This window comes from Sinocyclocheilus rhinocerous, unplaced genomic scaffold, assembly GCF_001515625.1.
Source record: "Sinocyclocheilus rhinocerous isolate Xijiao unplaced genomic scaffold, SAMN03320098_v1.1 scaffold4889, whole genome shotgun sequence".
NCBI classification, from domain to species: domain Eukaryota; kingdom Metazoa; phylum Chordata; class Actinopteri; order Cypriniformes; family Cyprinidae; genus Sinocyclocheilus; species Sinocyclocheilus rhinocerous.
In genome coordinates, this window is record NW_015648723.1 from 30,338 (window position 1) to 47,949 (window position 17,612).

Consider the following 17,612-nt stretch of genomic DNA (forward strand, 5'->3'; position numbering starts at 1 on the left):
TGACAGATTACCATCGGCCAGTTGCCAGAAAAGCCCCACCTTTGAGAAAACGAGGGCTAATTGTCCTGCTGTTGGTTTAGCAGCTGGACTGTGATCCTGGTAACCCCATCAGCAGTTGTGGGATTCAATGCACATAACACCCATGAAATGGCCTTTGATCATTAAGTACTACCTTCCAAGTCCCTGAATGGACCTCATGGCAAGAGTACTGGACACACTGTACTGGAGTGTGCGGTAGCAGGTGTGACCTTGACAGAGAGGTGGTGTGGGTGTGCAGGTCAAACCACTCTGTATTTTTCTCTCTTTCTGCATTCACGCTTTCCTGTGGGCTGAGAACCACTCACATCAATCGCTAACAACAGAAATATCCTTCTCTTTCATGCTCCCTTTCTCTGCCTGTTCCTCCCACTTGTTGTTTTATAATTTCTGTTATTTCTCTCTCTCCTTTGCTTTATCTTAGCTTTTCATTCCGTTACTCAGCAAAAGGAAGACCACAGTCAGCGTCATTGGGCTTTTGGAACAGCTAAATATACCTCATCTTTAATCATGCTCTTAACTGTGTTTGACTCCCTTTTGCCTCAGGAATTGATAGTAAGGATATTCATATGAAAACACGGAAAGAGAGGAAAAAAACTTAATCTGGAGTTTGTTCAGCAGTGATTTCTGAAAATGGAAAGCCAGTGCATACAGATCACTGGAAGTTCATGACCTTATTCCTGAAATATGTGCCAGTATTTAGAGAAATCTCTGTGCTATCAGAGCAAGTCATTTTCAATATGATCCGAGAGTCATCTAGCTTCCTCAACAGTCAATCATATCCTTGCTTCTTGGGATTTGTCGCTCATATCCTAATGCCTTTGCTCCATATGTCGAATCTGCTTTTTCTTTCACAGCGATTCTTTGTGTCGGAAGCTTATGTTAGTGTTGGTTTATGTAGGTACTGAGATAAATCTGTACAGGAACATATGACAGTTTAGGGTGTTGGTGATGACAAACATTTTTTTTATTTGCTTAATGGTTTATATTTCATGACAATTTGACATGGTGAATGTTTAATTGCTTTTAATGGGCAGTGATGTATGGGAAGCTCCTGCAGTGTGGTTGAGTACCTGTGTTTGTGCAGGATTTTATCCCCCCGCATGATATGATATCCCCTGTTGGACCCAGGGGTATCGCTAGACCCTTTTTACTGGGACACAAGCCTCTGTGAAATACCATTGTGCCCTAGTAAAACATTATTGATATATCCTTGTCTGACTATGGAGATTACTGTATGCTTTAATCAGTCAAACGGGTTTGCAAAAGGTCTAAAATTGTTTGTGATTCAGTTTGATTCATCTGTACAGTTCATTAACATGCTGAATCATTTTCAGTGCTTTCTTACACCATAATAGTAACAAAATACTTTATAATACAGAAAACAAGAGCACTGGATGAGATGAATATTTACCTAGAATCCATTGTTGGACACAAAACTGCTAAATGTCTTCTATCGTTTGTCAGCAATGAACAGCTTTTAATTGCATGTGCTGCTTGTGAGCACCTCTGTACTGCAGATACATTTAAACCATATATCCAGTATCAAAAAAACAAAAGAATAGCAAAATAAGCAGAATTAGCAGAAAGCCGAACAATGGTAAATGTGACGTCTGCTAGCATAGCATACTATAAACTAAAACACTACCACTGTGGATTGGATTTAATTGTTGTTTGTAGTTGTTACTATAGGCTTTTTGGATTTTCAAGCCATTTTACAAATGGCTTTCTCTTAGGCTCCTTAAAGGATAGCATTCTGCTGTTGTTTAAAATCTTACTAGATATCTATATGTGCTTTAGCCCCATCATGGTGTTATGAACCAGTGATATTTTGCTAAGATCTACATCTTTTTCACATGGCAAAGAAGACACAGGATCTGTATCTAAGCCATGTATTTATGGCTGTATCTGTGTGCTAATTCACAATATCACACACTTTAAATCCCAAGCTCTAACACCCTTTACACCAAATAACATAATTGTCTCTACCAGCTGTGCTATTTTACCACAAGTATAAATTCTTGCACATTTTTTGCATGATTGCAATAGACTGATATCTATTGCTACAAACTGCTGCCTTTAGAATCTGATTTTAATTTGTTGTGCTGTTAGTCCATGAATTGCACAGTGCAATCAGTGCAGACGCAATACCATGCCTCCCTTCCCCCACGTCACACACACACACGCATTATAGACACAAGTGACTGTGATGTTAATTCCTGTCCTATGCTGAGAGCACTGCTCTACTGCTGTCATGACATCATAGACCCTATAGAGAGACAGAGAGAGAGAGAGGTACATGTGTAATATGTGGTATGATGAGTCACCGTTTTCTTAATGCTCATTGAGACATTGAGCACATACATACACACACTCATGCTGAACCTGCGTGATTTGGGACATTCGTGGCCACAGGGATGTTTGTGTGTTTACGTCTGATTAGTTCAGATTGCTGATTAGGCTGTGATGTCAAATGTATAGGGAAGGTAGAGATGGAAGATGGGAAAGAGCGAAAGGATTGAATCGAGACAGAAAGGCAGTTATTTCAGTATTCTGAATGTTGTCACTTGTGATAGAAAGTGTGATGTGGGTGGCATTGTGTGTGTGTGTCACAGTTTAAACAGGGTTTCTGGTCCAAGTGTTGCTTTTTCTGCAACCTCCCACATGCTGCTTCTTTAGCCATGTTTGGCGAACAGCGGCCTCCTATGACAGGGCAAACACCCACACAAACAGACACACATAAACAAGGACCAGCCTAACTGAACAGTTGTTTAACAAGAATCTATACTGAGCTCTCTCTCTTTCTCTCTCTCCCTCTATCATTTATGTATGTGTGTATGTATCTATCTGTTTGTCTCTCTGTCTATAGATCTATTATGCTAGCATCTATCTATCGTTCTGTCAATCAGTCTATCATTCTATCATTTTATCTATCTGTGTTGCTGTTTATCATTCTATATATTGTAATATCTAAAATTCTATCAGTCTGTCTGTCGTTCAGCCTATGTGTCTGTCTGTCATTGAAAATAGTCATTTTCGTTGTCATTCTGTCTATCATTCGTATCATATTGATCTATCTGTTGTTCTATCTGCTGAAATACTTAGGTTTAGGGGTTCAAATCTCTAGCTCTAATTATAAGCAATAGTAGTCTGTTAGTGATGTTTGCCTTAGGAGAACAGGCTTAAAAATTCCCTTTCGCTAACACGTCTGGACGTTTATTCTGTATTATTAAATATTTGAAGTCACTTTCATAGAATTGCTCTGTGTGCTCAGATCTTATTGTGCGCATCCGATATACTTTCACCCGTACACTGACACACCAAAAGAACACAGGAGTCTTCCTGTTAGTCTCTGCTGGCCTTTTACTCTATTACACAGTTGCTGCAGAACCATACATTTTTAATGCACTTCCCAAAGTTGCACACTGTGCTCAATGAGTATGTGTGTGTGTTTGAACAAAAGCTCATCTCACCCGTGTGCCCTCTGTATTGAAGAGTTAATGGTGCAGGTGAGTGTAAAAGCTTTGCTAGTAAATGCTGCTTTCATAAACATTGTAAAATCAGCGTGAGCAGAATTGTGTCTTGCTGTTTGTGAAGGATACCGTGTCAGCTTCCTTTACCAAAGAATTTTGTAACGCTAAGATATTTACATAATGTCGAGGTGATATAAATAAATAAAGTTGTGTTCAGATATCTGGGACTGCAAGTGAAAATGCTTTAGATCTGCATTTTTCTAATTAAAAAATGGATTTAGTGTTTGTGTAAAACCTAATGATCATGATATCTGACATAATTTGAGAATGTTAAATATAGCATCTTAAAGGTGGGATAAGCGATTTTTCAAAAACGCTTTAGAAAACTGATTCGGGCCGAGAAATATATAGTAGAAACAGGATTAAACAAACGAATTTGATAGTTAATTAAATAAATAAATGAATAAAGCAAAGGAATAGGGGAACACACAAGCTGGGTTTTTTGGCATGGGAGCTGAACACGCAGCAGCTAGAAATACAGCTTGGTTGAACCCGAAATAAAATTAACAATAAAATAAAATAAAATATGAATAGAGATGGGACTAACATCCATGTATGTATATAAACAGTTGGTGGCGGTATGTGCCTACGGCGCGGAATATGGCAAAAATTCCAAAGAAGAAGAAGAAGAAGATTCGGACTGAATAGCAAAACAAACTTGTAGCCAATCAGCAGTAAGGGGCATGTCTACTCATGATGTGGAGGAGAGAGCGTTCAGTGCACAGGACCGACATTAGCCAAGCCGAGCGACAGAAAGATAGTGATGGCAGATAAAAAACAAAAGAGGAAAACGTCTGCAGAACAAAAGAAGACTTAAGGCAAGAAGTAGGACCCTTGTAAATGCTAAAGTCTGTCTAGTACACTGGACGCGACAAAGCGACTGTTGAAAATCATTTGAAATTTGTGTCAATACGTCATAAATAGAATGCAGCAGCAGTTTTCTGTCGGGGATTTGTCGTGTCGTGCCGCTCCGCATCCAGTGTAGACCATAGATATGTACAGTATATATACCTATGGTGTAGACAGCATCACTGATTATAATGAGTTCTATAGTATTATGAATAAAGCAAAGGAATAGGGGAACACACAAGCTGGGTTTTTTGGCATGGGAGCTGAACACGCAGCAGCTAGAAATACAGCTTGGTTGAACCCGAAATAAAATTAACAATAAAATAAAATAAAATATGAATAGAGATGGGACTAACATCCATGTATGTATATAAACAGTTGGTGGCGGTATGTGCCTACGGCGCGGAATATGGCAAAAATTCCAAAGAAGAAGAAGAAGAAGATTCGGACTGAATAGCAAAACAAACTTGTAGCCAATCAGCAGTAAGGGGCATGTCTACTCATGATGTGGAGGAGAGAGCGTTCAGTGCACAGGACCGACATTAGCCAAGCCGAGCGACAGAAAGATAGTGATGGCAGATAAAAAACAAAAGAGGAAAACGTCTTCAACATTGGCTATCAGAAATCGCTTACCCCACCTTTAAGCTTCAATAAAAGACTGTCTGTACAGAGGAGTTCACACACGTCACAAATTATTTGATTAGTTGCCTAGAAATAGTACAGCATTTTCAATATTTCTTAATGCACGTTATGTAATGATGTTTCTTTTTTTCTTCATTTTATTGCAACTTTCTGTTTATTTCCAGGTTAAAATTAGATTTTGAATCACAGCTTTTCAAAATAGTCCCAGACGTTTGGACTGCACCATATGCCTGTGCAAGTCTTTGTTCACTGTGCCACTGTTTATTAGATGTGATTTTTTTTTTGGACTTTTTAACAGAGGTAGATGCATTCCTGAATCATTAAAAAGATTTTAGATTCCCTCTATCTGATTCTAACTCTGTATCCTGTGGGTATAGTAAACAGCTGTGTTTTGTATCCCCAATCAAACTGTCACGCTGAGGTTTATGAACAAAACCTGGAGGAGCTTTGGGAAGGCAGAGCACTGAAGGGGTGTGGTGGTGCTTTTAAAGCTGGCAGACACATTGCTCTGGAGAACAGAGACTGTGTGTGTGTGTGTGTGTGTCTCCGATGTCTTAGAGTCAAAAAACTGATATCCTTGGAGGACATGCATTGAGGACGAAGGTCAGAACATAAACGGGGCATGCTACACATGTATTCAAGACAACAAAATGAATGTATAGCAGGAGGAAGTGACAGCATGCAACGAAGTGAGAGATAATGACAGAAAAAAGAAGAGAATTAAAGCAGAGGAGGCTGGTGGGGGTTGTGCACCCATATCTTTTTTCTTCTCTCATTCTCTAGCCCGTCAGCTTTAGCTCAGGGCTCTTGTGACATCGTACACAACAGCATTTACATAATACTCACATCCACGCAGACTGGGATATCAGAAAGGGAGATTGGAAGGTTTTCATTGACGCCAAAGCTGGATCCAGTCAGTCAGATGGGGACAGAATTCAGACAGTACGACTGTTCAGGATTCAACATGTACAATCAGGGCTCAACAATAAGGATGGCCGGCTGGCCTGGGGCCAGTACGAGAGTGTTTCAGGACAGTTGGTGGAATAATCACTTGCCCTTTCAGGCCATTGCTGAGTTATTTTATATTCATTGGTGTTGTATATATATTCTTATGCCTTGTAAGCATAGGCGTTTGGTTTTATGTGATATATTCTATATTGTTGTTGCAAAGTCCCCTTATTTGATAATATTATCTAACAGATGTGCTTTTGAAGAAGTTGCAAAGATGACTTGTTGATAATCTTGGAAGCATCAGTAAGAATGTGTTGAAAGCAAAAAAAAACCAATCAATAATGTTTTGCATAGTTTGCCATCTTTTTTCATAACAAGTGGCATTACTGTACATTATTTCTGTAGTTTAGCTATAATTTATGGAGTGATATGTTAGTTTTATAATTTGGAGCTTGTTTCAGATTTTCTGTTTCTTTTCAAAACATCTTATGAACAAAAATTGTTTAAAGAAAACTGAAAAGTATTAATATTTCCAACAAATGTAAAAGTAGTAATTGCTAAAAAATTGGAAGCCAGTAAAATAATTGCAGCACAAAAAAAATCCTTATTGTTGAGAGACCTAACTATGTGTCTAGATACAAAGTCCCTTTCTGGGAAAGGCAGTTCACTTCATGGCCATATTTGTGACGCCTCCGAACAGCTATTTCGTGCATGCAAGACCAACTTGTGTTTTTAAATGGGGAAATACTGAAATCTCAAAAACTGCAAGCCAAGTTCACATTAAAATAACACAAGCTTATTACTTCTAAATTATGATGTTTTTTTTGATGTAAAACATCTTGATAACATTATTAGTGGACCTCAGAGAACAGTACAAAATAAAAAACAAAGGCAGTTCATGACCCCTGTAAATGTTACCTAGCTGGCTTACATAGATGAGGTAAATTGTAGAAGTGAAATGGCAAGTGAAAGTTTTGAAAGAAGCTCCGGTTAGAACGGGCTTAAAACTGTAAACTAATCAACGTCTTCTTCCCTATGTCTTTGTCTGCTACGTATATAAACTGAATAGTGTTACTCCTCATTTTCCCATCCTCATCTCATCCATCTCCATTAGTCCTTCATGTGGTGTGCGTATGAGGTGTTAGAGGACCGTCGGTGTGGACTGATGGAGGTGGTAATGATATTATACACAACGGTGTCCATATGTTCCGCCCCACGTACGCTCTGATGCAGACACGCCGTCTGATGCGATGTGGCAGGAGGACGAGCGCAGTAAAGGTCAAGACAATCGGGAGACTGTCACTCACGGTAATTTGCGTTGGCTGAAATGCCATATAAGTGGTGTGCAAGGGTATCATCAGGTGGCATTGAGTATGAGCGTGTGTTTTTGAAGGTGTTCGGTGTTAAAAACAACCGTTTAACCGTGGAAATATTCCTGTCCCATTTGGACACATCTCGTATCTGGGAGCGATACAGTCTTGTCCTTGAAATACGCACTTAACCCCTGTCTGCTGCAGGCGAGATGTAGTACATCTCGGGAGGGTTGTTGGATTTATGCAGCCTTTGGCTGTGCCTAACTGTTCTTTTCCAGAGACAGAAAACACATTTTGTTTTCTCTTTCTGGTTTATTTTGTTGCTAATGGGGTGCAGTTGAAGAGATCACAGCTGGAGGAGATTATAGAAATGCTAAAAAAAAAAAAAGCTGGTGTATGTTTAACACAATTTAACCAACAAGCAGAAGCTTATAGGTAGATTGTTTACAGCAGTACAGCTGGTTGTTTTTTTTAAAATTTAGTTTGTCTTTTTTTAAAGCTTAAATGAAGAGTTCAACCCATTAATGAAATCATTTACTCACCATCAAGACATTCCAAACCAGTACAATTTTTTTTCTACTGATTAACACAAAAAAGGTATTTATAGCACAATGTGAAAGTTGTTTTTATCTATACAATGAAAGTGAATGGTGATCACTGCTGTCAAGTAAGATTTTCAGTCAATCATATGTTTAATTTCAGTCTGTTCCTCAAACTAACTATCAGATGGCTTAGATTCGGAATGTAGTGCATGCAAGTCATTTAGTGATGCTTTTATTGTGCTTTTTGGAGCTTAATAGACTTTGGTCCCCATCCACTTGACTTATATGGAACAGAGCAGCGTAGACATTCTGCTAAGCATCTCCTTTTTATTGCACACAAGAAAGTAAGTCATACAGGATCAGAATGACAAGAGGGTGAGTAAAGAATGACAGAATTGTAATTTATCCCTTTAATATAAACCAAAGGAATAAAGGAGCATTAGTAGATTAGAGGGAAGAGAACAGGATAAAGGAAAGAACAGATAGTGCAGCAAGTTGGCATGTCTTAGATTGTGTTGAAGGATGTTTCTTGTCCAGGCAGCATGCTGACTCATGGGCAGAGGGAAGAGCTGAGTAGTGCTGCTGGCTTCACACAGAGGCTTTGTCCTTGATGGAATTCTCTAGAATCTGGAAGAGGCTGAGGTATTATGGGTCAGTGCATAAGCCCGCTAATGTTCTGGCTTTTGATTCACCCTCTGGCTCGTTGAGAGGGGTCAGCAACAATTTGTAAGCACTCAAAAGTGACATGACTTCTTTTTTTTTCTCTTTCTCTGTCTTGCTCTTTCACTTTCACGTTTCAATGCTTGTATTTTTTTAATTCACATTCATACTTTGTTTTAATTTCCTGTCTTCACCAACGGATGGAGCTGGTTGGATTAATGTGGCCTGCTGCCCACAGACAACCCTTCAACTTATTCACAAATCGTTATTGCTAATTTAAGAGTGGCTAGTCATTTTCTTCTATGCCAAATTTGAAAAACAAAGAGGCAAATTCAAAACTTGCTTAAATCCTCAGCGGCCGGAACAGAATGTTTTTTCCCTTCCATCACTTAAGGACATTCTGTTCTTATACCTGCTCTTCTATCTTCTGTTATCGTTTCTTCATTTATTCTCTTCCCTCTTTCTCCCTCTCATTAACTCCCCTCCCTCCATCACTGTTTCCATCTATCTCTTCCATCTCCCCATTTGTCTCTCCCTCTGTCTTTCGTACTCACCTTCTCTTCTTTTTTCCCCCCTCCTTCTTTTCCATCTGTTTAATGGCTGGCTTATCGGCATTATGCCCTGGGAATTGCTCCAGTGTTGGAATTCTTGACTGTGTGTGTGCTATATGGTGTCCTTGGACAGATAAGTTGATTTTGCTGTAGCGTTAGAAGGAAATTCAGGGGAAAACGCATAGTAAAGTCTCTCAATGGGAGTTGGCTCTCCATTTGTTAAATTAAAAGCTAAATATTACCCATCTTTATTGTGAGTGCATTGCGCCATGACCTTGTTGAAGTCAGAGTAGATTGTCCTGCCAAAAATCATGAGCTTTTGTCTGTGTGGACATTTCAGTGTTGCGGAGAATCTTACCAAAGCAACACTTCTAACCACATTTTTAGCAGCATGACAGTGTTTTTAAAATTGTGTCGTTTTTTTTTCTAGTAACCAGTTACTTTTTCCAACAAGTAGTGGTGTTTTTTTTTAATGCCACATTTTGTGTAGGCAGCTTTACTGTTGAGCGTCCATATTCTCTTAAATTATTATCTCTAGAGTAGAGTTAGAAAATCTGATTAATTCTAGTGAATCAGGTCATTCATTTCAGGCTGCTGTTCATTACTGTTTTTGAGCCCATTTTTTAAAGGTAGTATTAATTTATCTATTTAAATTTGGTATTGTAGTTAAGATTAATTCATTCAAAAACCCAGAAAAAATGGCTTCATTATAAATAATGTTTTAGCTTTAAAAATGTACTTTAGTAACTTGGATATTGGATAGGGGTAATAACTTATCCTTTAAAGTTTGATGCTGTCAACCTAATTAAGATTGTTTCTTCAATCAGAAGCCTAGAGATATATGGCTCTGATGAAATTATGAATGTTACCATTGACTAGTTTTATCATTTAAAGTAGCTTTTTAAATATGTAACTCTTTTTTTAGCTTTAATGTACTGCATAACATATATCCTGAACAGTGAATGACATTTGGGGTGTGTAAAATATTAGCACATTTCAATATCCTCTACTTATAATCCTCTTTCCACTCCTCCTTACATTAAGTGCAAATGGGCTTATGTATGTTTCATTTCTGCCTTTTCTTTGAAAACCTGACAGAAGTGTTCTGGACTAATGCATTGCGGTCGCTAGTCTAGTCTTCCTTCATGGGGCCATGCGTTTTAATAGGACACCTTGTATCAAAACATTTATTCAACAGCCATAATGACTTGTGTGAATTTGAGACTTCTCATAGGGTATCAGACACAGCACCATAAGCAGTTCACAGTCTCACCGAATGTTTAAATGTTGATTGATTTGATGTTTAGAGTGTCTTTTGTTGCTCCCCATGGGTAGCAATATCCTGTTTCATTCACAATACCCAGTGTGCTTCTCTCTCATAATCTCATCGATTATGTCTTCATCTATTCATCTTAAACACAAAGCACATTTGATAGGAGAGATACAGTCAGAAGACATTTTACAGACTCATACGAATGAGATGAAGCACTTTGAGCTGTATCAATGTCCTATAGCAAAGTCCTAAAGCTGTATAACCTAGTTTTGAGATTTGAACTGAGGCATTATCTTTGCAAATGGTAGTTAATATGATTTGTTGAAAAAAGGTTTCACTTTCAAATTTTGGAAAGCCCTTAAGAAAGTTTAAAGATGATAGAGACTTTAATTAACTGATTCAGCTTATATAACTCATTGGCAAACAACTAAGAAGGTTTCACTTTCAAATTTTGGAAAGCCCTTAAGAAAGTTTAAAGAGTGTCCTGCTTCTACTTTGCACTATATATTTTTTCTTTTGGCCTCTGGCAACAAGAGAATCTACTAGCTTTTCATTTCCCCTTTCCCTCTCTTCGCTGTTCTCTTGCCTTTGCAGCTTCTTAGCTCTTACATTTGTGTGTGTGTGTTTTAGAGAGTCTACATCATCCTCTGTGAGTGGTGAACACTAGATCTAAATTTAGCTTGAAGAACAGGGTCATTAATACTCTCTGGCCAATCTCCAGGAATCAATCACACCCACCTACAGGGAGAGAGGCTTTTAATGATGCACATAGCACTTTCTTTCATTTGTGAGTCCTCCTGTATACTTCTTACTGTTTGAATGTTTCTTTATGAGATGATCATATAAACAAAAATAGCTATCTGTCTGTCGTATGTGTCTGTCTCTCTGTATGTTGGTTTATGTCTATCAGTCCGTCTGTCTGTAGTTCTGTCTTTCGTCTGTCTGTCCATTTATGTCTGTCCATCTGTTGTCATTCTATCTATCGTTCTGTCTGTTTGTCGTTTGTTGATTTGTTTCGTCTGTTTGTCTTTTGCATAGACACAAAGAATGTGTGATTTACAGTTGTGTTGGTCTCTTGGTCAGTTTATTTAAACCACATTGTGTGCATCTTTTTCAGCAGTGTTGAAATGTTATGTGAAAATCATGGCTGTAAAGCGCAAGCTATCATGCTTGATTCAACACATAAAAGCTGCTAAGATATAACATGAAAGGAAGCCAAGATTGTGGAGAAAAAATGTCCCCGTATGCAAATTTCTCAAGACAGGGCTGCTTTCGCTGGAAAAACAGCGAAACATTAGTAAGTGCATTAAAATGAATCATCCCCGGTTGCATGTTAGCTGATTACAGTGGTGCTGAGTATAGGATGTTTTAATAGAGCACGCTGCGTGTCAAGTGTATCTGCAGAGTGGCTTGTTTGAGAGCGTATGTGCACTGAAGCATGCTCAAGGTGAAGGCAGTTTGTTGCAGCGACAGCCACAGTGCTTGCAACTTTAATTGTTTGGGTCCCCAATAAATCAAACGTGCCTCTGGAGTTTATTTATTTAGAAAGCGTATTAGACAAATTAATCATTCCCAGGAGCATGGGAGTGAAAGAGAGAGTATGCTTGTGTTTCTTACACAGTTGGTAGCATCACTGGAGCTCACTGTAACATGTTAGCTCTCTATGTGCATATTCATGTGTTTGTGTGTTGTCTTGTCTCTCTTAGGGTAAAGCATGACTGGACACTCCTGACGTCAGAACAGAATAAACGTCACTATTGACCCCGTAGGCGGCCTTCTTTTTCTTCCTGCTTTTTTTCTCTCTCCCTCCTTTAGCCTACTTTTGACTGACTTAATGTCTTTGATATAGCCACACTGACATTAGCTCTGTTCCAAAACCTAGTAAGCGGCCTTCTAAGATAGCATTCTTACAGAAATGAAAAATGAGGCTCATTTCACTATTGATTTTAATAGATTTTGATGTTAGCATGTTGGTAAGATAAATACAAAGAGATTAATTTTTAATGACCCTGAACTGTTTTTATCAATACTTTTTAGTATAGAGTGAAATATAAGTTTCTAATCAATGTTTATCTAACTTCATCTGCCCTTTTTGCTAAGTGTTATAAAAGATACCAATATGTCAAGCCTTTTGCATTTGGTCAAAGCGAGTTTTAGAAGTTGATATAATCTAGTCAGTGGAACTGCTTTTGTGTCTACGATGCCTTAAAATGAGGCAGACAGCTTAATAGGTTTTGGAACAGAGCCATAATTAATACATTAAATGCATGGTTACTGTCTAGTAATGGCAACATCTTAGGCTGCTCATTGCTGTTTGTGAAAAGATTTAATGGGTGATTTCTTTATAGCCATGAACAGCCCACTGGACTTTATTGCGTGTGGGCATAGAGTCAGCAGTGTTTTTCTCTTCCCAGCATTCCCTTTCACGCTTTCTCTACTGCTTTGCCCTCTTGTCAACATGTTTGTGATGTCAGGGAGTTTTGGGCTTTTTTTTTTTTTTATCTGTGCTGTCATTTATGCAGTGATGGTCTCTCTCATTAGTATTTTTGCTAGTATTTTGTATCTGTCTTTTTTCTTAGTTTGACCCATACCGATTGCCCCTGTCCTCACCATATCAGCCGACCACTGTGTGTGTTTCCTCTTTACATGATGAGGGTCCAAAGCGGGCGACTACAGGTGATCAGAGGATGTATGAGGATTCAAGGCGTGTCCTTATCGACATGCACAGTTTCCTCCAGTATCTTCCATCCCTGTCACTTCAAAGTGCCTGTGATGGATAGACGGGATGAGCCACTGAATGACTGTTCTGGCTTCCTCTAGGTGATGAATGAAGGCTGCTCAGTCTGCACAAAATGCAGCTAAAAAAAGTGTCATTCTAGATATATATTGATGATAAAATCTACGGTTTATATTTATAATTTAAATATGTGATATTAATAATTCACATTTCTCTCATAATACTCGCATACAAACATCAGACATGCATCTGTGTTCATAATCCTCCTGAGTGTGAGACTCCATTACACGTTTTTTTTATGCATGCTTGTGTATTGCTGTTTGCATCTTGTCTCTGTGCCAACAATTTGAGCTCTAGTGATCACTCTTTTAATCTGTTTTAATTGTTCTTCCCTCCCTCTTTCCACCACCCTGATTGCATATACGCATATTCACATCTTGCTCTCTCCTCCCTTCATTTCTCTTTCTCTCTCTCCATGCTGTGGAAATATGAGTGTGTGCAGTTCCCAGTAGAGGTTATCATCAAATTCTATCTCTATAGCACAAACACAGACACACACATTCACACACCACGTGCCAGGCGTCCAATGAGCCTGCTGAGAAATTGCATACTCTTCCCCAACTTTTTGCCATTTAATTAAAATAACTTTTTTGAAGTCATTAATATTAACTCGATCAGTCTTTTATGAAAGTAGAGGATGCTTGAATATACATGATGCATGCTTTTATGTGATTCAGGTTTTTATTATTAATGATTTATGATGTTAGTGGTTCCTTTTTAACAAGTAACAGTAATTGACCACTCCATAAGTGTTTTATTCCCTAAACTATGGTTTAGAATTCACAATGAAATGATAAAAACATGATAACATACTTATATAATTAGGCTGTATATTGTTGTTGTTCTTACTATTATATTCCTTATTTATATAAATATGTAATATCATACTTTTATCAATATATATTCCATATTTAGCCACAAGTGAGAATATGGTATTAATATTAGTACACTTGATTTGGGCTCTAGTAAATCAGGACCTTTTACTTTTTGAGTCTTTTCAGACTCTTCAGACAGGGAGAGCCTGTCTGTGACATTGGAAAATGTTGTCAAAACAACAATAATGTTTATAAAGTAAGCTGTTGTGTTTTATTACCGGCTTTCATAGAGCAGATTTGACAGTGACTGACAGACTTCATTGCTAGCAGCCATGCCAGAGAGATTGGCAGAGGTAATTAACTTGTATGTCCACAGAGGGTGAACAATGACTGACATGCATTTACTGGAACACTGCCTGAAAATTATGATAAAATGCTGAAACAATAAGTGGCATGTTCAGATTTTGACCCAAAAGTGCCCTGATCTTGTTAGCCTTGATTTTCCCGATTCTCTCCTTGACTCAGAACCCTTTCAGATTCGGCCGACCCGGTGTGGAGTGTTACTGTCAGCACGAGAGCGGAGCAGCCGTCATCCAGCTACAGTTTCTCATAAATGAAGTGAGTGTTTTATGTTTTTTTCCCCTCTTTCTGGGTCCTGCTCAAACTTATGCTAAGAGCCTATTCCCATGGAGCTCCAAGAGGCAGTTTAAATAATCCAGGATGAAGCCTCAAGAGGCTTAGATGATCCCTTAACCCAGAGCCTTTGCTGCCACAAACCCTCTTGTCCTCCAGAGTGGGCCTGGAGGGATCCTACAGAGGAAGCTGATATTACCATTTCCTCCCCAGAGTGTTGCCCACAGTCAAGACCACAGGGATCTCTTACACTAAGCCACCTTGTAGATTGTGCTCCTTGAAGTCAAAACGATTAGTTCACCCTACGTTCACGGGAATATTTGGCTATTTATAAAGACTTTTCTTCTTGAATTAATTTTAAGTGCATCTTGATTTGTTTTGAATGTTGATCTTTGGTTGGTTGAAGATAGAACATTTGAGTGCTTTTCTCTTTGCGTATATTTCATTTTAATCAACATATTTCTATTGTGCAATATAAAAAAGATATTAGATGTATAGCAAATTAGCTCAAAAGGGAAATATTTATAAGTAACTATAACTGGTTATAATTAATAATAAATATTTAGATTAGATCTTAGAATTAACTGTAGCAGAATCAGTATTACAATTATTTGATCTGTCCATCCACCGAGCAGACAATATAATCATTTATCAATTCAAGGAAAGATTATTTTCCTGGCCAAGGAACAGTAGCTTTCCTACTTTTTGCAGTACTAGCAGTAATTTAGCATGTAGCAAGGGATCAACATTCAGTGACTCCGAATTGTGAGCAGCACACAGAGGCAATCAATTGTGAATATAAGGGATATAATAAATGAAACTATAGCTAATGTATAACTAAACTAAGCAAAACACATATATACAGAATGAAGGAAAGTAAGGAAAGAGAGAGAGGAACAAAAGATTGGCAGTATTTCACATCAATTAACCACAACCTAATGAGAATCATCAAAGAATCAAAAATCACCTTAAAAAGGGGCTTAAAAATCAAGAGGAGAGTTTTGAGGAGTCTTGGAGAGTGTCCGTCTCAAGAAAAAGGGTTTCTGAGCAAAGATTGTTCTGAGTTAATGACTTTTGATAGTTCCTATCCACACCCATCTTTTGGGTGGAATAGCCAATACCAGGCGTGTATTTTTGAGTGGGAGAAGTTTTCTTTGTCTCCCTTTATGGCCCATTTGCATGTTTATGGCCGGTCTGGAGAGCATATACCATATACATTTGTAACTGATTAATTATAGTCTAAATAAAGAAAAAGTCTTTATGTGTGTGTGTTATGTGTATGGTGAGCATGGGGGTCGTTTGCTGGTCAGCCAGGCCGTTGGTGCCTGGCACGGGGGGTCATTTACATCTCTTTGGAATGTGTTTGAAGTGTGTGTGTGTGTGACCCTGGATCACAAAACCAGTCTTAAGTCGGGTATATTTGTAGCAATAGACAAAAATACATTGTATGGGTCAAAATTATTGATTTTTCTTTTATGCCAAAAATCATTAGGATATTAAGTAAAGATCATGTTCCATAAAGATATTTGTAAATTTCCTACAGTAAATGTATTAAAACTTAATTTTTCAATAGTGATATGCATTGCTAAGAACTTAATTTGATCAACTTTAAAGGCGATTTTCTCAATATTTTTATTTTTTTGCACCCTCAGATTCCAGATTTTCATATAGTTGTATCTCAGCCATATATTGTCCTATACTAACAAACCATACATCAATGGAAAGCTTATGTATTCAGCTTTCAGATGATGTATAAATCTCAATTTTGAAAAATTGACCCTTATGACTGGTTTTGTGGTCCAGGGTCACATATAATAAACATCTTGAAATTAGTTGGTCATTTTGAACGGACTTCTCAGCAGTCATCAGAAAGTTATTTCTGACATGAACATGGTATTTTTTGTACATCTTTTTTAAGACCACTTGGATGGCAGATGCTTTTATCCAAAGTGACTTGAAAGTGCATTCAAAATGTGTTTTTTTCTGTATTTGCATTCCCTGGGAATCAAACCATGACCTCTGCGTTAGTAGTACCATGATCTATTAGTAGCATCATGTGAAATAATAATAGAACTACATTCAAGATGATTGCTTGACATTAGACCTTAAAGGGGTCATATGATGCGATTTCAATTTTTCCTTTCTCTTTGAAGTGTTACAAGCTCTTGGTGCATAAAGAAGCTGTTTGGAAAATTCCAAAATGTAATCATGTTAAAAGTTAAAACAGGCATATAAAACATATAAAATTACCATTAGTTTGTTTTATTTATTTTAGCTATTTGATATAAATAGTGAATTAAATCATTTACTCACTTGCTTTCTTATTAATTTTCTTATTAATATTATTGGTCTTATTAATTTCTGATAAAATTGATGTAACTGTAAATGTTCTTATATTTAAAAAAGTTTTTTTCTTTATTTGGAATGATTTTGTAAATAATATGTACAGATATATTTAGACTAAGAATAAGAACGTAAGAATGTTTTTCAAATTCAGTGATTAAAGGGTTAGTTCACCCAAAAATGAAAATTAGCTTGTGTTTTACTTACCCTCGAAGCATCCTAGGTGTATATGACTTTCTTCTTTCAGACGAATCCAGTCGGAGTTATATAAAAAATTGTCCTGGCTATTCCAAGCGCTATCATTGCAGTCAGCGGGTGTTGCAGTTGAACAGTCCACAAGTCGTGTCAAATAAAGCTTGCGCATTCATAATAAAACTTGCCGCAGACGGCTCCGGGGGATGAATAAAGCCCCCCTGTAGCAAATCCATGAGTTTTTGTAAGAAAAATATTCATATTTCAAACGTAATAAACACTTTTCTCTCACTTCCGCTGACTGTCATACACTGAAGCAGTTCCTGCGGATGATGAAAGACGTGCGGCGTTGCGTGATTAGTGACGAATGCGGAAAGAGAACAAAACAAAATGCCGGTCACGAATTAGAAGTACAAACCGAAGATTTGCAAAGAAAAATGTTGGAGGATTTCGATATAAACCAAGAGGAGACTGGTTTTCCT

General features: G+C 37.8%; 1 protein-coding gene across 1 annotated transcript in view; it reads left to right on the top strand.

Annotated features, from left to right (window-relative positions):
• LOC107710208 (syntaxin-binding protein 5-like) overlaps window positions 1-17,612 on the top strand; it is a 102,219-nt gene that overhangs the window by 22,157 nt on the left and 62,450 nt on the right. Inside the window, exon 2 of the mRNA XM_016514949.1 lies at window positions 14,456-14,580. Within this exon, the coding sequence (XP_016370435.1) occupies window positions 14,456-14,580 (125 nt within the window). The remainder of the gene's footprint in view (window positions 1-14,455; window positions 14,581-17,612) is intronic.